Source organism: Hyaloscypha bicolor, assembly GCF_002865645.1.
Source record: "Hyaloscypha bicolor E unplaced genomic scaffold K444scaffold_141, whole genome shotgun sequence".
NCBI classification, from domain to species: domain Eukaryota; kingdom Fungi; phylum Ascomycota; class Leotiomycetes; order Helotiales; family Hyaloscyphaceae; genus Hyaloscypha; species Hyaloscypha bicolor.
The window spans coordinates 379064-400872 of NW_020194643.1; the positions used below are offsets into that span (position 1 = coordinate 379064).

The following is a 21809-nucleotide window of genomic DNA, read 5'->3' on the forward strand; positions in this document are numbered from 1 at the left end:
GGCATTACGCATCCCGTTCTCTCTATTTGACCTACAGGAACTTTGGTTTCTGTGATCCACCTGAAGAGTAAAACCAGGGAAAGGGACAAGTTTGAAACACAATCATTGCATAACGCGCAAGAAATTCGCAGGCTATTGACGTTGGTCTTAAGCAGCTATGTGTATGGACGAAGTCTTGGCTGTCGAGCTAGCAGATATCCTCAATTTTCTGTGCGACACCATCATGAGGCCCGAGGTCCAATTTGAGGGTTCGACCAAAAAGTTCAAGAAGGATCTCAAAGCAAATCTTAGTGATAGCAGGGTCGTAACGGCCTTTGGAGAGCTCGTCACGAATAAAGGCATCTGGGTTCATTAATCTCAACTCTCATGATGTCCCCGGAATGAAGGACAAACTCACGCTGAGCGCCAGCAACTTCATACCAACTGAAGATCACGCCCTTATCTCTCAAAGTCTTTCTGATGAAATCCCTTCCCTCAGGTGGCACATGGTTGTCCAATGTTCCGTGGATCATAGCCAACTCTGCCTTGATCTCTCCCGCACGAGCTAAGCTGTCATCCCTTTTACCGAGACCAAGAGTTGCACTGTGGAGATCCGTTGCAAAATAAGTCACTGCTGCTGAAACCCTAGGGTCAAGAGCACAGCGATATGCTAAGTGGCCGCCAAGGCACATTCCCGTTGCTCCAATTCTGCCATTGCAGGTCTTGAGGGAGAGAAGAATATCAATCGAGAGGGTTCCATCTTCGTCATAGCCTGCGAGAGTCTATTCTTGGGTATCAGTAGAGATTCTTTGTGGGATTATTTATGATCACGTGATGGAATCATAAAGAAAGGGGCATATGGCAACGGAGATCTCTTACCTTCTTGATTTTCCACTCATTACCGGCGTCTGTACCTGGGACATCATATGCTAATGGCTCTGGCCCTGTGAACTCATGGTAGGAGGAAGGAGCAGCAACGATATAGCCTTGGCCTGCGATTTGCCGTGCAAACCGAGCTACTGGTCCGGTGACTGCAAGGGATGATTGTCAGAACGGGCCAGACAACGCTTTCACCGAATCACGACAGGAAGAACTGAAATGAGCAAAGCTTTGTAAATAATACAGAATCATGAGATACCAATTGCTCAGTGGAAAGGATTGAGGACATCCTTCCCCTCCGTGTGAGCCAAGAGGAAACATTAATAAGCCCACCTTGGTAGATCTCGGAGAATAGCACGACGCCAGGAAAGCGGCTGAAGGGGTATAAGCAATGATTCTTTCATCTAGGTGAATTACACACGCTTGAGGATAGTTTGGAATTTGGGGGTGGAAGAGGAATATCCCTGACAAGTGTCAGCGATGTTGGGAAATGGTTGAGGACTTCGTCTACTCATTGACCCCTTCTTCTCATCAGCCTTAGTGGGCACGTCCTTGTGCGTCTCTTGAATCAACATCTTGACGATTCGAAGCTGTATAAAAGTCCGCGGGATTGAAGTTGACTGACGTCGACTTGGGGCCTGGGAGCCTAGCTTACTCATCATTCATGCTAGTCTATTTATGGTAAAGTCTCTCATCAGTCCCTGGCCTGCGTAATCGCGCCCGACCCTTCCGAATTTCAGAGCATTTCCTTCCCTGCGATAAGCAGCGGCACATCACCAGATCCAACTTCACACCTTCCTTAGTCCGCTTACTACGATAAGTCAATTCTCGAGCTCTCATTCGATTCCTACGACCTTCATCAATTCTGCGACCTCAAAGTACCGAGTATAGTCTTCCTCAACTTCTCGCGCCTCGGTCAAGAACAAATCACGTCGCTCGCAATAGCCACTTTCTTCATCACGACTGGACACGCGACAACAACCCCCCACCAACCTTTGACTTCCCGATAAGGAAACATGTCGAGCGTGCGTACACGAAGGCAGGCGGCGGCGGTTTCAACTCCTTCAACACCAACTCCGGCCCCTCGAGGACAGGAAGTCGTCCTGAACGGCAATGGATCAGCTCACCACCATGAGAAGGATTATCCCAAGGAGAACATATTTCTTTTCTGGCCGAACCTCATTGGTTAGTTATGTCTGCAGACACTCCATGACTTACATTCTAATGTCTAGCAGGGTATGCGAGAATTGTCCTCGCGTTCGCGTCCTTATACTACATGCCACTCCATCCTCGAACTTGTTCGGGTCTCTACAGCGTTTCCTGCCTCCTCGATGCTCTTGATGGATATGCCGCTCGACATTTCGAACAATCGACTAGATTCGGTGCTGTGCTAGACATGGTGACTGATCGATGCACAACTGCGTGCCTCTTGGTCTTCCTGGCCTCTGCCTGGCCGCGCTGGGCCATTGTCTTCCAGGGGCTGATCTCCTTGGATCTGGCCAGCCATTACGTACATATGTATGCGACTCTGATTATGGGAGGAGCGGACACCAGTCACAAGAAGGTCGATAAAAGCAGGAGCTTCATCTTGAATTTGTATTATACGAACAAGGTACGTGGACCCTTGTCGTCGTTCTTGCAGGGGTTACTAACTACTTTCAGACGGTCCTGTTTCTCTTCTGCGCTCTCAACGAACTCTTCTTCATCGCCTTGTACCTGCTTTCGTTTTCTTCGCCATTCTTGTCTCCGTCCCTTCTTCAAGTTTCGAATAACGGAACCGCGTCGACACTTCAACCCGGAAGCCCTGCGATCCCCCCTACGCGCCTCTTCTTTGCCAATCCGTATAGTGCTGGGGCATTGGAATATGCGCGAGCAAATAAAATGGACTCAACCGTGCCGTGGATAATTGCTGGTATTAGTTTCCCCGTCATGGCCGGAAAGCAAATCATCAACGTCGTTCAATTGGTGAAGGCCTCCAGATGGCTGGCCGAGGGAGACATTGAGATGAGAAGAGCAGCGGGGTTACCAAGAAAGCAGAAGCAGAAGTGAAATTGACGATCAAGTGGAGTGGCATTCTGGGTGCACGTTGGTGGATGTGTTAGCGTTGATGAAGCGGTTGGGTTGCATTTGGATAGGGCTGCTCATTCTCGGGCGTCTTCGATCGTTTGTACCTTTATTTCGGGACGGGTATGCATGCTCGGAAGTGTGGCATTGTCCTTGCATCGTTTTTGTACCTCTTAGTTTCCGTCGTCAATCATAGGGACCGAGAGGATCGGCGTTGGAGGGACATTTGCCAGAATATATGAGTGGGCCACTGGGGCTGCTTTGAAGGCATAAATACATAATTAATAATTAGCAACGCGCATGAGAGCTGAGATCAGAGGAACTGATGTCATGAATGGCGTGAATGGCTAGTGAATTTTTTAAAACGAGCATGTATTTAATTTTGGCCATATTGACTAGACCGCCCTCGCACGACTCCCATGTGAATTTGTTCTAGACTGTGCTGGTGTTTGCGTTGTTTGATCTCTATCTGTACAGTACTAGAGCTCACCTCGACTCGATCTCGCCCAACGCAGACACACCTCGCCCATGCGTCGCGCTTCCGCCTCGTGATTCTCGAATTCTTGTCGCATCACCAAATCCTTACGTACTCACGTATCTTCCCCGCAAGACCGGTATCACCTGAGGATGTGTTGAGTTGACATGTGGTTTCAGCTACTGGTTGGGAAGGTTATTGCCCAATCATCGACCGGTCTTTGACCGCATCCCATTGGCGTCACTTCATGCCGGAGAGAGCTGTACGCACGAGCAGAGAGCAGCACACCGTATTTTGATCACAAGCTCTCCAATCTTTTCTCCTGGAATGCGGCCAATTATTCACAAAAACTCGGATTGAGAAGGGAACACGTTTCCCATTATCAATTACAGAGAACCACGATGCCAGAAACCTCACCCCCGCCAAGCTCGAGGCGGTTCTCACCGACCCCCGTCGAGTCAACGGTGAAGAAGATCCGCCGATTCGCTGTCGAGCCTGTGGAAACTACGACTCGAAGCAGTAAAAAGGAGGATGTCCCGAAGCCGGGAGATGCGGGTGTGGAGCGGATGGACTTCGTGGCAAAGCAAAAGTTCCTGATTGAGCCCGTCGAGACCACCTTCAAGAGCAGCGACCAAGCTGCGAAGGCCTTGCCCACACCCGAACCAACACCTGTCTCGATCCCACAAAGCCCATCACCCGAAGAGACGCCCAAGCCCAGGAGGAGATTTGTTCCTGAGTTAATTGAGACCACCAAAAGGTCAAAGAGGGCTGGTGACTCCAGACCAGCTACCTTGCCCACGGATAAGGTGAATGGTTCGAACTGTGTATAATCTTTTGGGCATATGCTAATGTGAACTGTTTATCAGACCGATCTCACTCCAGGAGTACCAAATATCTACACCCGCCCAAAAATACGAAAGCCCAAGGCGCCTCCTAATTCCGCCCTTGCCGAATCACGGTCCCCAAATCTATCTCCAAACCTATCAAGTACCCAAATACCCCCCTTGCCTCCCAGGAGACAGCCCTCCATGCGGCCACATCTAAATACAAGACGAAGTACAAGGCAAAACTCTTTCCAGCCAGAGCTGGAAGACATAGCGTCATCGGAGTCGGATTCACAGGGCAATTCAGACGATGATGATGGTACACAAGAGGACACACCATCACTGTCAGGCTCACTTGGATCATCAGAAGATTCGTTGATGAGACTACAGCTGGCACGAACAAGGGAAAGCTGCGATGACCGGTTTTCAGGTTACCTGCTTGCTCTTGCAGCCAAAGCTGCGGAGAAGCAGCTTCGAGAACAAGCTTTGGCTGCCTTCCCCAATGAGTCCATGCATGAAATTGTAGAACATTTCTACGACAGAGAGGTGGAAGGGGCATCAGATGAGGAATCCATCGAAGGGATTGGGCTTTTAGTCGAGGACACCGAAATCAGCAATCTACGACGAAAATCTACGGAAGTTGGTTGGGCAGCAAAGGAGATGCAAGAACATCATGAGAAGTTGAATCGTCTCCGTGAGGACGAGACCAACAAGAAAATCGCCGCCGAAGCCACGAAACCCACGTTCAAAGATCCCTTCTGGACCAACGGCATGACCGTCAAAAATGCTGCCTTGGCCCGAGCCCAAGGCAAAGAACCCGTTGATCCTCAAAAGGAAGCTGAGCTTGATCGCATGCGCTCGGCTGCGTCTCCACCTATGCTTGGAGGCGATTTGATATTTCGGATGTGCCCATCACCCAAAGCCACCAAATTCGAGTCTGACCAAAGGATCGATATCCAACCCAACCGAGTCGATAACGGAGGTGGTCTCTGGGGTGGTTACTGTGTTGCAGATGAAGTGGGCGAGTATCTGAGTCCCAGTCTCCTTAGGCCCACGCTTATCCAAACCCCGCATGTCGAGAGAAGCGAAGACCCGTTTTCTTCCGCATTCGCTAGTGAGGTGCCAGGAGACGCCAAATCGCCTCGAACCACCAATGGACATGCACATGATGGTGGTCTTCGCATGCTGGCTGGTATCGACGAGAGACTAAAAGCCGAGGTTGTAAGGAGTAAAGCGGAGACAGTGCTCTTCGCGGAGTTTGATGATACGTTTGTGACGCAGGTATATAATTACCTATCACTTGGATACCCGGCTCTCGCCCGCCAATACGACGAGGAATTGGCCCGCATATCTCGCATTTCGCTAGAGGTGCTGAGAGCTGACGACGAGAAGAAGAATGCTAAGGGCTATATTGGATTGACTGAAGCCCCTGAAGGGTCTTTCAAGAGGGAGGGAAGCCATGAGTATGGCGCTAGATGGAAAGCTCTCAGGGTATATATCTTGGAGTGGGGCAGGCAGTATCCCAGCATGAGCAATGGGGCTGCCCCTGCTGCTTGGGGCGTTAGGGCCAGAAGGGGTAGTTGGGCTATTTGATCCCCTTGCTCTTGGACTAGACTCGATCACCAAAAGAACAGGACACATACAGAAAGGCCGACGACACGGCTACGAATAGAAATTGCACGGAACACGAAACGGACAGACAGAACGGACGGCGCAAATCACACCCAGAGAAGCCGAAGTCAGCAACGGAGCAAGGCGTTTTTCCGGCCCTCAAAATATTTCCATCTTCGATCACACAATGTTTCAGTTCGAACAAAATGGGAGACACGAATAGTGTTTGCCAATAGCATGGACTTTGCCCCTCCTTTTACTTCTACTTCTACTTCTTGTCGGTATTGTTTCTGTATATTCTTCTTTCCTATTTCTTTCTTTGACCAGCCCTGACTTCAGATGAGCGGGATACGGCGATGCTTTTCGGCGCGGACGGAAGATGGCATTGCATGATATGGCTTGGTATGGGGAGAGGATAGAGGGTCACGATGTTATGATGTGTGCATAATTGCATTTGGGTCCAGGGATGGGACCTGGATCCTGGTACATAGTGGTATGGGATACATGAGAGCCTGTGAGCGAGTGAGTGAAGGAAAAGGAGAGGAAGACCCTATTTAGAGGGCGTAAGAATCAAAAAGTTTGTGTACGCCGTACGGTTTTGCTTGATTAGTGATGCTCGGTATATTGAGGTCTTGGGACTGAGATTTTGTGATGCGAAGAGCAAGGAAAATGTTCCTAGTGGAATGCTGGTTGGCAATCGATAATTGCAGAGTGTGGTACGACTGGGCCCAATGTACTATTCCCTTCCTGTGCTTTGCGCTCGGACACTGATTTCCTATTCCTTGATATTGTTCGTTCCCAGGATGCTCTTCGCGAGTTTAGTATACTGTCTTTGTCTTTGCTTGGCTTCAGATAGTTTTGAATACTTCTACTCCGCATGAGTACGTTCTCAGTGCAAAACCCTTCACTTCCCTGGATGCGCCGCTGCTCGCGATACAATGAATGGGGACGGGCGACCGGAAAAGGTGAGACCGTTGCTAAGAAAGGATGGATGCGTGTTTTGTCTTTCCTAGTGGTTTCTGGAACCTGGCCAATACCGAAACATTTCAGGCCAGTGACGTGTCGGGCCGAGTTGAATGTTGGTCAGAGGCCAATGATGGGCCACGAATTGGAAAATAAAATGTGTTGGCGCAAAACACAGCCTCAGCCACTTCGATCTCAGCCTCCTTGAGGCATCATACATAGCCCTAGGAGGTCGCCAAAATCTTTTCAAGTTATTTTCAGGGAATAAGAAGCTATTTTTTGACAGCGATTTCGTTTATATTTGCAGTCATGCTCAACTACCATCACCCAACAATGGCGCCAAGCCTCCTCCTCTTCGCAGCCGTCGCCCAAGGCTACGAAACCTTCCACATCCAATGCACCAGCCCTTCCACGACGGTCAACTTTGTCTCCTCTGCGGACAAGAGGGGAACCACGGATATTCTTTTCAGCTGCCTCTTTACGATCATTGCCTGCACATGGACAGTCCAGCATCTCAACGTTCCGGAGCAAAGAGAAGGTCGTGACCCGGGCTGGCTAGGCGACATCAAGTGGGCATCGAAACGAGCCTGGACAAGCACTAAATGGATGTTGTTCACTGTCCTCGCACCCGAATTCCTGCTCGCGAAGAGCGTCGCAGATCTAAGGGCAATTGATAGCACAATGGCTAAGTTTCGAAAGTTCGCTGCCGAAGATGGTGTTCCATGGACCAGGGTACATTCGCATTTTGCGAATATGGGAGGGTTCGTCCTTAGAGTCGGTGGCGATACTACGGAACCAAACGATGCCTCATCTATGTCTTACTCGAACCCTTACCACCTCGATGCTAGCAATATCTTAGCCTTGAGAGAAGCTGGTTTATTGACAAAACTACCATCGATTACTCAGGAGGAGATCAGCGATAAAAGCAAAAGCGACGGTCTTATTCGTGCGATCACTGTCGTCCAGATTGTTTGGATGATGGTTCAGATCATCGTTCGAGCTAGCAGAAACCTGACGATCTCACAGCTGGAGATTTCTGTCCTTGCTTTTGCATCATGTGCAATTGTGTTGTATGGGCTTAACTGGGAAAAGCCGAAGGGAGTTCAAGTGCCTTATGCCTTAATGACTTATGAAGGAGAAATTCCTCGCTCTTTTCTACCAGTTCTCCGAGAACAGAAACGGCCAAATTCGATAGTAAAAGACTTTGTTGACATACTCAATTTTGTTGAAGTAGATCTTGAAGACAACCAACTGGGAGCTCCAATACGGAATGATATAAGCTATTTTAATGCCGGTTACTCGACTAATTCTGATTATGTGGGGCTTCTGATAGGAAGCGTGATATTCGGCGCTATCCATCTTGCGGCATGGAATTTCGTGTTTCCCACTTCGATAGAGAAAACGATTTGGAGGATTGCAAGCACTTTTTGCACCTCGGGTATGTTTGTTTTATTTGGCAGCATCATGATGATACTCGGGGCTCTAGAGAGATTCGAAATATCCACATTTTTGACGGAGAGTTTCTTGAACCCCATCGTAGTACTGATATGCTTTGGATATGTACTTGCAAGGCTCTTCATGATAGTGGAAACATTTCGCACACTTTTCTTCCTTCCACCTTCTGCTTATATAGCCACATGGGCATCAAATGTACCACACATTGCCTGAGAAATGGCAAAGCAATAGCTTTAACGTTCTCAAAATGAATACTAGGAATTTGAAAGGAATTTTGAAAATTTCCCATCTCTTTATGATGCAACCTGTCCACCTGTCTCATATGCCTGCGCTCTTCTCTTCACCCCTTCCACGCTTCAGCTCTGATATCTACCTACCTTGACCAACAGCTTGGCCAGGTGTCTCTTTAGAGAATCTCAAGTCACATGGTCGACCAATGGGACAAGGGGCCTTATGCACGTTGTTTCATTCTCTGGGTCGTACACATCATTTACTTCAGATGTCTGCCGGAGATGGTCATTATGGAGAAGCATGAAGGGCATTTCAATGCCCCAGGACTCGAAAGTACAAATAATAGTTATGCTCAATGGAGACGTGGGGGGTGAAAATTGTGTTGTGAGATAGAATGTTTCCTAGCGTGCGCTCGAGATTTCTGGGGCCTCCGTAGCAGCTGCAATTGATGGCCACTCCCATTGAAGTAAATGGCAATATGCGATACACGATATCTAAATTTGATGATTCGAAATGATTGCCTCGCTATCTCTTCCATTTCTTTTGAAAGCTGAACAGCGCAGCCTTGTTCTCCGATGTCAGCGACGAGTCGAACTCGAAGTCATCGTTGCGCTCAAAAGCGGAATATGAGCCCAACCTGAGGACGATCCTCCTCACCTTGGGTCGGAAGCTCACCTGAGGGGCCAAGCCGACGAGAACAAAAGGCTTCTCGAAACGAGGCTGCTAGTCTTGGCAACAAGTATCGCGTCCACACCTCGCTCTCCGGCCCATTCCTCGGATCCTTCCATTTTGTAAAGAATATTAGGAGCCCATAGTCGGGGCAGCCCTTCTTGTCCAAACGGTACTCAGTGTAGCATTTTTACATCGCATCACCCAAAGTCGATGTTCTGTAAGCTCCTTCGAGAGGTGACATGCAGGCATATCATCTCACGAGGTGGGTCGTACACAAAGGTTGATTTCTGTTAAGCGTCACGCAGAGCATATGCAATCTGTAGTTGATGCTTCAGATTGCCTCGAACGACACGACTTTCTTTTCTAGACTGCTGCACATACTCTCCATGAACTCTCATCATTGCTGTCTTGGAGGATATCATCTTCAATAGTTCTTTACACTCTTGTCGTTGACGATGTCTTTTGCTAGCCATCTTGCAAGCAGTCATACCAAACCAGCGAGAGATATAGAAAGTGATATTTTTTCCTGTCCCGAGATGCACAGCAGGGAAATGGTAGACCCGCATACCGGTACCATATTCTGCTACAAGAGCCATATGTTACGCTATTGTATTTTGCAAGTCTTTCATATCGTGGAGCCTTCTGCAGGCGTGTCTGGTAACATAATTTGGCAGACCGACAGCCAGGAGTTCCGCAATGGTGTCTTTGGAGTTTATTGGTGCGTTCCGAGCAAGCGTTTGAGATCTATACCGGACAGGGTGAATGCCATGGCTGATTCTGGGGCAAGTAGCCCATGATGTATTTCAGGGTATCCACCGGAATATTGTGGCGAATGAATGATGACAGCGCTTCAGGTCTCTGGCGTTTTTGGAAACGGGAGAATAGTTGTCGAAGGGAATAAATTGGCCCTCTCCTTTGTTTGCGACCTAGTTTCACTCCTTGCTCCTGCTGCTTCTGCCTCGTGCTTTCCAAGCTTGCTCCTGCTCCTGTTCCGGCTCCTCGCTTTGTCTCCTTCCCTCTCTCTACCCTTACGTTCAACAGCGTTCGAAAAGGATTGGTTTATATGTGTTGCGGTGACAGTGGTCGATTTATGCGCGCAGCGTCTTGGTGCGATGGTAGCAGATGGTGAATATTGATGGCCTTGTAGATGATGGTGTATTTCGAGAACTCTAGCTATAAACTCTGACGGTGCAGGCTAGGCTGCTGTATGAAAAGCACAAATCTAAGGTATTGCTGGATGTTTGGTCGACTTACCTCAAGGACTTGCACAACCTAATAGAGATATTGCTGGTTGGTGTTGACTTTGATACCTGCCACAACTCTAGCTATGCGACATCGAAGTCTCTAGGTCCCAAACAATGCCCTAGAGAAGACCCCCGAGGTTTGGTCTTGATCACTAATTTGCCAAGAATTGATATGTTGGAGGCCAAACGTTGTGCTGTAAGTAAAGAATTAAATTTACAGCACTGAAAATTACCCCGCAACCTTACCCCGCACTCAGGGGCTCGCTAAACTTCCAGGGATGCACTCACCCCGTATGCCAGAGTGAATATCCATGCACGAGCAGATTTCGAGAATGTCGTTTAACTCAGAATTAGGTTCATGCTTTATCATCTTGGCCGTGAGGAGAGGTGGACCATATTCTCATTTTCTCATACTCTTGGACTACAATTGCAGTTTCTGATTTATAGTTGTGGTAAACCAGTACAGCTAGGAATATCTACTGCTTTCTCTAATCATTCCAATGCCTGATCTCCGACCGACTATTTACCAACATCTCAGTATCGTCATATTTAACTTTATCCACTTTGAAATCGCTCCGGACTTCTGCTATAATGCCCTTGTACTGACTCATCTGCAGCCGTGTTCTCTCCCTCGCTTTGTACCCAACGGTCCGGAACTTGACGAACCACGTTACAACCCAATATCCGTTCGCCAGTTGGGCAGCAATATATCCCGCCCATATGAGAGCCAAGAACTTCACGCCGACAGAAGCACTGAGCCCGGAGACATCGCTAAAGTTATTGATAACTCTGCTTACACTGACAGCAATAGTTGTTGATGTGATCGCTGCCATCTGTAACATTTGTGTGCTGAAAGTGGTAATTCCAGCGCCGGCTGTGTGAATCTTCGTTCCGTACTGAGGGGCGATGAATGCTGTTGCTGATAGGAATATCGACAAGCCGTTTCCGATTAGGCCGATGATGAAGACCGCGAGGACTATGGCGGATGCGACGTCGATGAGCGATTTTGCGGACTTTCCCATACCGGGAACTTTGCTTATAAATGGCACAGTGACATTTGCAGCCGCAATGAGTGTTGAATCTGAAACGTTGCTGGTCAAGTTTTGGATGACTGGAAAATAGTCAATTAGAGTCGAGGTAACGACAGATATAGGAGTGGTCGGAGAGAACTTACAACTGCTCCCACTGCTATAGCTTACACAGCGTGTTATGTTGAGAGCGGATGTTGCGTTTGTTGCGTTTGTGCTGAATACACTTCCCGAGCATATGCCAGACACGTGCATTGTGTAATATTGCTGGACCCCAAAAGATTGTTTTCCAGTAGTAACAAGGAGCGTGGTGATCCCCTGCAACGTGTCGCCCACTCCAGTGGCAAAAGCATTCAAGGTCAACTGGAAGAAAGAGCTGACGACCCCAATGGGAATAGCTGCTGGGTTTGCCGCCACGGCAGCCTGCGGGATAGTGAGGGTTGGTGCAGCTGAAGTTGTTGTATTCGAATTTGACGTTGCTGATTGGGTAATGTTCCTGCCTGGTGATGTCGAGATTGAAGGATCTGAGGTTGCTGGACTCATGATTGGGATGCTGTTTGCTGAATCTGGAGCCGAAGAATCGAGGATTATACCTGTGCTTGGTAGCCTTACTCCCAAAGCTTTTGTTTTTAATGATCCCGCTGAACGAACATCCCTGGCAGCGTTGGCAGCAGGCGTCACTGAAGTTGCTGGTGTCGCAGGGCTGAACTCCACCAGGTTTTGGCCAACGGAGGTTGTGTTAAACTGCGAATATTGCATTCAGTATGTAGCCCCCAAGGAACTAATGCATTGGAATTTATTGGAAAGGAGGAAATGGGAAGAGCAATTCGTTGTTAACTTACACTGAGAAGATACCCATCCGCGATCAAATTTGGGTTTGTGCCCGACAGAACCAGTATGAGAACGAGAGCAAAGGCGATTAAAGATGTAACGAAGGGGAACAGGGCCGAGGGCCGAAACCTCATTGATGACATTTTGGCCAGCCAAAAGTAAAGACTTCTCCCGTCGGATCGAGTTTAGGTATGAAAGGGAATGTGTAAATCAGTGAAGGACAGTTCTAAGCCAAGAGGCATAAAATGATACAAGTATAATGCAGAAGTAGAAGAACGACGTTTAAGGTACATCCTAACGGTCGATCTTGATGCTAAGGAAAGCGAGTGCGGGGGAGGGTAGCTCAAAACATTCGAAACATTTGAAACGGTTCGTATTCGCCTTCTGAAAGAACTCGCATCGGTGGTTCCCTCCCTTTGGTTAGTTATTCAACCTGACACATGTTGTGTTTGGAGAAGTGTGCGGGAGAACGGCCGTCGTGCTCGCATCGCTAAGCAGGCCCCACCCCGTGAATCGCGAAAAGGGGCGCCGTGGAAACTCACTATTGTTGTTGACCAACATATAATTCATAGCAAAATGTCTACTACACGCGGCCATAGGCCGAGAGGAATTGGGCTATCCCAACACTTTCAAAGGTAAACTGTTTGCAAGGCCTCGATTTGACGGGTGCTGCCTACTGGGTGGTGAGCCATAGATGTGTGGACAAGCCATTGAATTCAAGAAAAAACATTACAAACACAAGACCAAACAGGAGGAAATGATAGGAAAATGGAGAGACAAAATAGGACAGATTCCATCCCGTTCGGACAGACGCATCGGTGGTCCTCGATTATTGTTCGTGCTGCCCTCGGTATACAGGAATTCATTCCTTCGTGTCATCACACAACACTAACCTGACACCCCCTACCGATAGAGCCACTACAGCAATTCGGCCTTGTACCTCCACAGTCACTGCAACTTTCATCTTCCTCTATAGAGTCGCCGTCGCAGCTGTCTTCTGCTTTTGTTCCTCTATCGATTCGACCAATATGAGTCTGGTGTTGATACCCGAGTCAATTTGGTGGTGTGGGAAGAAAGCGTACTCTTGTTCACAACCAGGGAGGACAGCAAGGTGTGCATCCTGGCCGCCAACGCCGGTTCTTTTTGGATCTAGTTTGCGCTTCTTGCTCGGTGGATCTTTGGATGCATTTGTTTCCGCAGCCGGGGGAGGATGCAGGAATTTACAGCGCAATGCAAACTCTCCTGCTTCTGGAACCTTCTCGCAGAGTTCTTCCATAGCGAAGCAGAGAATGTGTCGAATTGCTTGATGGATAGATCCGAGCAGTTGTGGAGGTAAAGAGCTCGGGGGTTTGCGGTTTTCGCTGGTGGTAGAGGGTGCTGATTTGCACGCTACTTTGCTTGCCACCCTGGGGTTTGTCCCGAATGGTAGACATTGGCGCTGTTGCTTTTGTGAGTGCCCTTGTAATAAGATGAGGTCCAAATATAATCAATGCAAAAGAGCCCCACGAAAAAGACACAAGAGGAGGAAAACTTTCCTTCCATGAGAGGGAAAAAGAAGGGATTGACGTTTATGAAGCGCCAAGGGGGGGGGGCGCGCGAGGTGACGCGACGCGACGCGACGGGGCAAGCTTCGCGTTTGATCAAGTGATCACCCCCCTTCTAACAAACCAGCCATCCCGCCAACTCCTTTTCGTCCTCGCCAAATCTGGGTGAGAGACTGGGGGTGGAAAATCGAATATTGATTAACCCAAAATCCAGAACTCAATCAAAGACATCTCCCTCTTACGCTGGGAGCTGGAAATATGAAGAGCAGGTAGCCAAACAACAATTGTGCTCTTCCGCACTGGCGTCCAAAGTGGCAAAGACACCTTCCGATTTGACTGGACGAGAAAATCTCTGTGCGAAATTTGCCGCCACACGAACCTCCTGGCAATGGAGGACATGAGTTGAAACCGCTCACAGGCGTCGAATTCGTTCCTGCCAAATCAGAAGAGTCATTCATGCAAGAACCCAACGAGATAGACACCGATGTGTATCTAAAGTACGATCAAGTGCCCCGAACTCGCGACGAAACAGTTTTCCATCTTGCGGTACCACCACGTTCTGGTGAGGTCACGTGAGACATAAATAGGGGCGCTTGAGCCGCTGCTGAAGATTTCGTCTGCCGCATTTGCCGCCAAGCCGCGTCATTGTATACATCAGCTTAAAAAGTACTCCGGACTTTGAATACAGGTACTACTCCTTTCCTCTCCAAAGATTCCATCTGCACATCTATATGCCTCAACTACCCATCAAGCCCAACAAGAGCTGAGTCTTGGATGAAGCTGAGCTCAGAAGAAGACCGCCAAGATCACCGTTGCTTCATCCTTTGGCGGCTGCGCATGTCAGATGTGCCTTCCTACACATCAAATTTGGGACTCGCAATGCTTTCAAACTCACCTCGAACCAGACATACTGGATTTTGGTCTCATGCAACAATATTCTTATCTGAATTGGCTAAAAGAGTCGCGAATATAGGTGGGCACGTTCTTGCCTGAACGCCACCGGTGATTCCAGAGAGGATGAGGTCCCGAACTCGAATAATTGCTTCTGCTGTTATACTCCTAGTCATCATCTTCAGTTATTTTTCTTGGAAAGCGATCGAGACACAGGACACTCTGCCTAAGGGAGCCGGTCAAACCTTCCAACTAGACGAAACCTTCAAAACTCAGCTAGCCAAGCTACCCGAAGCCGTACAAGAATGGGTCCAGCGCCCGATCCTGCCCTACGATAAATCCGTGGCATTGAATAACAAGACCTGTCCGACGGAGGGAGTCAACTTCGATGAGGGTGCAGTCAAGGAGAATGAGCGGGCGTGGCGATATATAACACCGGCCAAGATATCAGACTGGCGCCAAGACATTGCAGAACACTTATACCGAAAACAAAAAGAGAAGCAAGAGAAGATGAGCCCGGAGACATCTCTCACAAAAGACGAACAAGGAAAAGAGTTCTCGGGGGGAAGAGGACTGGTGATGGCAGCAGGGGATCATGCTGCCGTTGTTCGTGCACGAACAAACATCCGGCTCCTGAGATCATACAACTGTACTCTTCCAGTCGAGATATTCCACTTTCCGAACGAGCTTTCAACACCGGAGATGAGCTTGCTCGAGGAGCTCTCATCTCTCAAGCAGCGTTCCGAGGACCAAGAGGATCAAAGCGGAATGAAAGTCACTGTCCAAGTTGTGGAAGGAGTTCGAAAAGGAGACGACTGGAAAGCATTCCATATCAAAGCGGCCGCCATCCAACAATCATCATTTGACGAAATTCTCTATCTGGACACGGACTCTTATACCCTCCGAAATCCGGAATACCTGTTCGAAAGCATGCAATGGAAAGAAACAGGGCTCATGCTTTGGCCGGATTACACAAAATCACATGCCACCAACCCCATCTGGCGTCTTTCAGGACAAAGTTGTCGGAGTGAATATGAAGGCGAATCTGGCCAGATCCTCATCTCGCGCACCCTTCACCAAGATCTGTTATGGATTGCCGAGTTTTTCGCCCTTGAGCACCATAAATTTTACGGCTTCCTGGGCGGTGACAGAGATTCGTTCAGAGCAGCTGCTCTTTTGTTAGGCAAGAAATGGACCGGGCCGGGAAGACTGAATGCCGCTGCAGGCGTTGTGCTGACAGACAATCCACAAGGAGGTGGACATACAATGCTCCAGGCAGATCCGGAGGGGAAATGGCTGTTCGTGCATGCGAATTTGATCAAGCATGCGAAATTCCATCGGCCGCTATGGTCTCGGATCCACAGGGCTGCGCAAGACAAGTTTGCCGCTGAGAGCACTTATGGGGATATTCATCCGCCGAACGATAAATTGGGAGACGGGGTGAAGTTGCGAGTTACATACAACCCTATGATGTCTACGATTATGTCCACTTTTGAGGGATATGATGAGGGCTTGGTTGTTGTAGAGGATTGGGATACCTATGAAGAACTGAAAGGATTTGAGGAGAAGTGGTTTGGATTTGGTGGAGTGCATTGAATGCCTTCCAAAGGATCTTGGCTCGTAAGAGGGGTTTGGAGAACAATGGCCAACGCCGCGGTCCTCCTGAAACGGATTTTTACGATCAATTCAAACGTGCGCTCAAAGAGCGCATGACCATTGTTTACAGGAGTCGGGCTGCGTTTCAGAGAGAAGGCTTTCATGATTGTGTTGGTTAGGCTTAGACTCCACAGTTGAAGTCCAATCGTAGCTCAAGCCGAACCGCGAGACATCGCCCTAAGAAATCTTCAAAATCCAAGGCAATCATGGGCACATAGCAACTGCTTTGGGCCATTGTGTCTCCTCAAATGTGGTTCACGTACCAAGTGTTGAGGAAGCGGCCCTCTGTAAGAAGAGGCGGCCATTGGTAAACTTCAGCCACTTCGGGTACTGCTCTGATACCTTTTCCTCTGTCATCTGAGCAAGGGATAAAGCAACCCCGGAGCAGAAGTTGCCAGCGAACTACTCGAAGAACGTGCTCGTGGCGCGGTTGGTCCCCTTTCCCGCGTTGACACGTTCAGGGCGTTTATCCCTGTACCCACGCCTCGGTGTCCATTTTTAGGGAGTGGCACCCCAAGTGTGGTCATCCGATCCCCAGCAGTGGCATATCTCCAGTTCTTTCTCCATAAACCGGGCGTCCTCTTCTTCCACAGCCGAACAGGGCGCCTAAGAGTGGCAAGGCATAATTACAAGTACGCAGATCAGTCTGCTTGCGCCCGCACGTAGGTGCGTCCTGTGAAGCCCAGGAAGCCAGGTCAAGCCAACAGTTTGGCTCTTGATCTGGGCAGAATCACAAACAAATGAGATGTTATTCTCCACTCTAAAATTGATGTGCTTCTGAATTAGCGTTCTGGAATCTTTATTCGCAACTTTGTATCGTGGTTCTGTTTGTATGCCCGTTTTGTGTTAGAATTATTACCCGACCTGTCTCGATTTTCGCTCGTTGGGCATCGCGAGGCTTGGAACATTCCCCTATCCTTCACCGATACTGGGATGAGGTTTCATCGACACGTCAACACTTCTGACACCCTCAATTTTGGCCCTAGAATTTTGCGGCATATGGAATGTCCTCGTTCCATTTGGAAGAGTGAGATCTAGAACTTACCATCAACCCAAGACCGTTGCTCTATCCATTACAGCCGCAAATGCTGAAAGCATTCGGCAAGATGGCTACCCAAGACACGATGGAGCCATTTACAGATAACAATACTGGTATTTCCACGTTTCATGGTGGGTCCGGGTTTGCACAATGGTAAGTAGGCTATGTTCGCCCTGGTGTAGAATGCTAACCTCTCGGTCATAGCCGAGGGATAGCCGCTTCCCATCTTGCGACGGATACTTGCAGCCTCGACCAAGATGACGGCCGCGATCGCAACGATTCGGGATTCGACGAGACAACAAACTCGCAAAGCTCGGAAACCTCGTTCGAAACACCGGAGAGTCCAGACGACGTAACGCGGACGCTGAAGCATACGGATATGAGGACTTTCGGCAGTGAGTTGCAAAAGGCAGCAAGGATAGCTTTCCCATGCGGCAATCGATCAAGATATTCGAGCGTCTATGTTTTGATGTTCTCATGGGAAAGTGAGGACTGGAGACTTCCCGTCAGTGAAGAAATTGCTGCTCTACGCAAAGTCTTTGAGGAGATCTATCATTATAAAGTTGAGGAGTTCAAGATTCCCGACCACCGAAGCCACAACAAAGTCAGCGCCAAAATCAATGACTTCATTGGGATCAACGATGACCAGTCGGACGATTTGAAAATAGTCTATTACGCAGGACATGCAAGGCTATCCAAGACGAAAGAGGTTGTATGGGCGAGGTGAGTCATGTATATTATTGGCACGACTATCTATCCAGCCATGTAGCAATACTGAACCTGACTATTGCCAATATCTTCAGGTCCTCGGAAACAACCGAAAAATGCTCCACGGTAACCTGGACTGGCATTCAGGCAGACCTTCAGCAAGCCCAAAGCGATGCATTGATACTGCTAGACTGTTGTTATGCTGGGGTTGTCGATGGTGGGGAAGGAAATGGAGTGACGGAACTCCTGGCTGCCTGCTCTTTCAACAGTGAAGCCAATGGCGTCGGTCATTATTCGTTCACCACAGCCCTCACGATCGAATTAAAGGCCATCAGCAAGAGAAAATCATTCACTATTGGTGAGCTGTATGCGAATATGTACCGCAGGACTCAATCACACATGGCCCGCGGGGTTCCTAACGAGCGGTACCCTCCACCAACGCACGTGCTATTGAGGACAGATGAAAAGTTGCACCGATGTATCCAACTTTCTGCGCATCGGGACTCGTACACGGAAGCTTCGACAGAGAAGCATGGAACTCGAGAAGGCCAAATTTCTTCCACTGAATCAAAACCCCAGAAATGGCCATTGGCGACAGGAATTCCAGTTTCTTCATCAACGAAAGATCCTTGCCCCAGCACGGATTGCGAACCTTCGGCACTCAATATGGGATCATCTAACCCCATTGGTCTGCAGCCAGAGGGCCACGCAATCACCTCTATGAACTCAGCTATGGGCGACGTAAACAGTAGATCACAGTGTCAAGATAGAGCTGGGGTTGTGGAGAAAGACTCTCTCGAAGACAAGCAAGCACTTCCAAGTCTTCCACATTGGCCGACAGAGAAAGATTCCGCCTGGCCATCAGACGCACCTCGAATGCTGTTGGCGGTCAGATTTACGGAAGAACTGTCCCAGAAAGACTTACAGCCAGACTTGTTTGTTGACTGGCTTCGAGCGATGCCTGCAAATATCGCAGAAGTCACTTGCGTTGAGGCGGGATTCAGATGTGATTCTACTCTCCTTCTGGTCTCGTTACCGATCTCCCTGTGGACATATCTCTCCAAGAATCCTGCTCTTATACCCATGGGCCGAGTCATGTCATCAAATCTGGTTATGCCCAGGTTGAAGAATGCCGATAGAATTGACTGCAGGGCTGGGGGTCCTCGCAGCCACCAGAACGTGGAGACAAAGATGGAAGAGGAGCATGGTCAAGGCAGATATTTTCTTACCAAAGACCCTGAGCACGGAAAGCTACCCCCGGATGCGTACCAAACCGAAGACAAAAACTGCCAAGGCACCCAGAATGTTCCAAACTCTCAATTGACAGCTGATCTTGAAGAGGATAGCGCACGAGCAGAGTCTGTAAGCTCCAATCAGCAAGAATCAATTTCGATCAAGGAAGTCAAGAAGGACAGGGTGACCGATACATATCACACTTCTCTGGAAGATCTTCAAGAAGACCTTTCTTCACAACAGTACAAGGATTTATCCAGCACCTCGAAGGATTCAGAAACAGTCCAACTGGCAATACAGAGTCCCGAAAGCTGCCACCAATCAGAGCTGGTAGATTGTGCTATTCCGAAGGTGGCACTTGGAACACGCCCATCGGAGATGGCGCGAGGGTCGCTGGATGCACCCGTAGCAACTTCGAATCAAGTCAATCGTGGTTTCCCCAGACCAGCTGCTAGCTCACCAGAGGGCCAAACCAAGCGGGCAGCAACCTCCATGGACTCGTCAGGGCGGCAGTCTTCCGAAAATTCACCTGATCAATCATTAGTGCCCCCAAGCACTGAAGTATCACAGACTGGCGCGTGCGTCACACTATCAAGCTCGAAGATACCACATTTAGACACCCACCTCATGAAATCGTGGTTGATCGACTGCGTAGATCAGCACTACGATTGCAGGAACGAATCAACTGGTTGGTATATACCCACAAGACTGATTGATGTTGGCTCCTCTTTGACTCCACCGCGGTTGCGGGCGGCAAGTGATGTCTCGGTGGGTGAGAGATACGCCACTTTGAGCTACTGCTGGGGCATGAAATCGTTCCATAGGCTCCGGTCTTCAAATTATGCCGCAATGCACCAAAAGATTCCCCTAGATGATCTTCCACGGACTTTTCGAGATGCTATTGTTGTTACGCGAATGCTAGACGTTCGCTATCTTTGGGTTGACAGTCTTTGCATAATCCAAGACTCACAAGAGGACTGGCAGAAAGAGGCTTCTCAGATGGGCTTCGTATACCAAAACGCTTATTTCACCATAGCTGCTGCGGCTGCCACAGACGCTTTTGATGGCTTATTCCAAAGGAGCGATCCGTGCGTCCAGCAACTGGCCTGGCCAAAGACTTCTGTCCAAGTATTCCGCCACCGCAATCACCTGCGACACGATAAGGAGCCTTCAGCGTCGATGCTAGCCCATCTGCCTCTTTTGAGAAGAGCATGGGTATTCCAGGAGATGGTCTTATCAACACGAACTGTGATGTTCAGTTCTGAGCAGATTTACTGGGAATGCCGCACGCTTTCTGCATGTGAAGACTTTCCGAACGGATATTGCGGTTCAAAACTAGATCGACTTCCCCCGAAGCCCTTGATTCGATCCTTGATCGCAACATCGGCTCGTCTCCTGGACCAGACAATATCGTGGCGCACCTGGACTAAACTTGTAATGGAATACAGTCGATGTTTGCTGACTTACCAATCGGATAGACTTATTGCAATCGCTGGTGTGGCTCAGGCAGCACACCGAGCGGTGGATAGTGATTATCTTGCCGGGTTATGGAAAAGGCATCTCTCTGCCGGCCTTCTTTGGTATGTGGCGCCCAACGAAGTCAAGCGGGGCGGAACCGGTCTACAATACGTGGCTCCGAGTTGGTCCTGGGCCAGTGCGACTGGCCCTGTCAATTGGTCCGATCACTCAGATACCCAGATCACCCCCCTTATCGAAGTTGTTTCTGCACATGTTGACCTCGCGGGTGCCAATCCATTCGGGCAAGTACGCGGGGGCAAACTTGTGCTCAAAGCATGCCTTGCTCGTGCTGAATGGGACCCCCTTTCCGGAAACCATTCAGTATGTATTGATACTGGAAATTCAACTGTTTCGCATCTGGATATATCTCTCCACTTCGATGTGGATTCTCCCGATAGCTTCGACGAAAATGCAATCCCCGTGGTCTACGTTTTACCAGTTCACAGATATTATATTCGCCCTTTTGGAGAAGACAGCCGCATGACTAGAGATAAGATGGGTGTTTTTTGTGGACTCATTCTCGAGCCCACAAGTAACGCAGGGGAATACCGTCGGTATGGATACTTCGAGACTTCAAGTCCAGATTTCGTAGAAGAAATCTGTCTGGGCTGTGAGCAGCTATTTGTGGGTGTTGAAAATCGAGGTTCGAAAGATGAAACGAGCCATCACAGTCTGATCGACCGATATTCAGTTCGACGACAGAAGCGTTACAAAGGAGCGAAGATGGATGGCTTCCCTCTAATAATAATTTCAATCATTTGACGTAAAGAGCTAGCAATACAATTGGCATTTACTCCTTTCAACGCTTACCAAACTGGTTACACTTGATCTCTGGAGTTCGATCTGCAAATCTGGTTTGCAGCACTATTCGGGTATTGCTCAATTCCTATGAGTAGTGATATTTCCGCGCCATTCACCAAACCAATGGTACCATTGTTTAAGCAGAGAGCTCAAAATATACTTT

General features: G+C 48.9%; 8 protein-coding genes across 8 annotated transcripts; 6 read left to right on the forward strand and 2 right to left on the reverse strand.

The window, feature by feature from the left end:
* Window positions 1-187: 187 nt before the first annotated feature.
* Window positions 188-1433, reverse strand: K444DRAFT_540879 (dienelactone hydrolase family protein; the record flags this gene model as incomplete). The annotated part of the gene is made up of 6 exons (XM_024875748.1): window positions 188-342; window positions 398-761; window positions 859-1010; window positions 1192-1232; window positions 1280-1322; window positions 1370-1433. 6 exons carry the CDS (start codon window positions 1431-1433, stop codon window positions 188-190), a joined length of 819 nt encoding a protein of 272 aa, XP_024730600.1.
* A 188-nt stretch (window positions 1434-1621) lies between these two features.
* Window positions 1622-3328, forward strand: K444DRAFT_618884 (uncharacterized protein). Its single transcript, XM_024881417.1, has 3 exons — window positions 1622-2043; window positions 2094-2470; window positions 2521-3328. Exons 1-3 carry the CDS (start codon window positions 1875-1877, stop codon window positions 2905-2907), a joined length of 933 nt encoding a protein of 310 aa, XP_024730601.1. The 5' UTR covers window positions 1622-1874; the 3' UTR covers window positions 2908-3328.
* Window positions 3329-3798: 470 nt separating this feature from the next.
* Window positions 3799-5814, forward strand: K444DRAFT_541145 (uncharacterized protein; the record flags this gene model as incomplete). Its single annotated transcript, XM_024875771.1, has 2 exons — window positions 3799-4203; window positions 4264-5814. The coding sequence occupies 2 exons, from the start codon at window positions 3799-3801 to the stop codon at window positions 5812-5814; spliced, it is 1956 nt and encodes a 651-aa protein (XP_024730602.1).
* A 1141-nt stretch (window positions 5815-6955) lies between these two features.
* Window positions 6956-8508, forward strand: K444DRAFT_618886 (uncharacterized protein). The gene has a single exon (XM_024881418.1). It carries the CDS (start codon window positions 7129-7131, stop codon window positions 8461-8463), a length of 1335 nt encoding a protein of 444 aa, XP_024730603.1. The 5' UTR covers window positions 6956-7128; the 3' UTR covers window positions 8464-8508.
* A 2274-nt stretch (window positions 8509-10782) lies between these two features.
* Window positions 10783-12674, reverse strand: K444DRAFT_144369 (uncharacterized protein). The gene is made up of 3 exons (XM_024870551.1): window positions 12268-12674; window positions 11572-12169; window positions 10783-11508 (listed from the first exon to the last, which is right to left on the reverse strand). Exons 1-3 carry the CDS (start codon window positions 12397-12399, stop codon window positions 10886-10888), a joined length of 1353 nt encoding a protein of 450 aa, XP_024730604.1. The 5' UTR covers window positions 12400-12674; the 3' UTR covers window positions 10783-10885.
* A 1582-nt stretch (window positions 12675-14256) lies between these two features.
* On the forward strand, window positions 14257-16287 carry K444DRAFT_646632 (glycosyltransferase family 71 protein; the record flags this gene model as incomplete). The annotated part of the gene is made up of 2 exons (XM_024885221.1): window positions 14257-14346; window positions 14968-16287. 2 exons carry the CDS (start codon window positions 14257-14259, stop codon window positions 16285-16287), a joined length of 1410 nt encoding a protein of 469 aa, XP_024730605.1.
* Window positions 16288-17753: 1466 nt separating this feature from the next.
* Window positions 17754-18586, forward strand: K444DRAFT_497084 (uncharacterized protein; the record flags this gene model as incomplete). The annotated part of the gene is made up of 2 exons (XM_024873293.1): window positions 17754-18109; window positions 18190-18586. Coding segments are annotated over 2 exons (753 nt in total), but the record flags the coding sequence as incomplete, so codon positions are not given.
* A 1368-nt stretch (window positions 18587-19954) lies between these two features.
* K444DRAFT_541041 (HET-domain-containing protein) lies at window positions 19955-20998 on the forward strand (the record flags this gene model as incomplete). Its single annotated transcript, XM_024875757.1, has 1 exon — window positions 19955-20998. A coding segment is annotated over one exon (1044 nt), but the record flags the coding sequence as incomplete, so codon positions are not given.
* Between the last annotated feature and the right edge of the window lie 811 nt (window positions 20999-21809).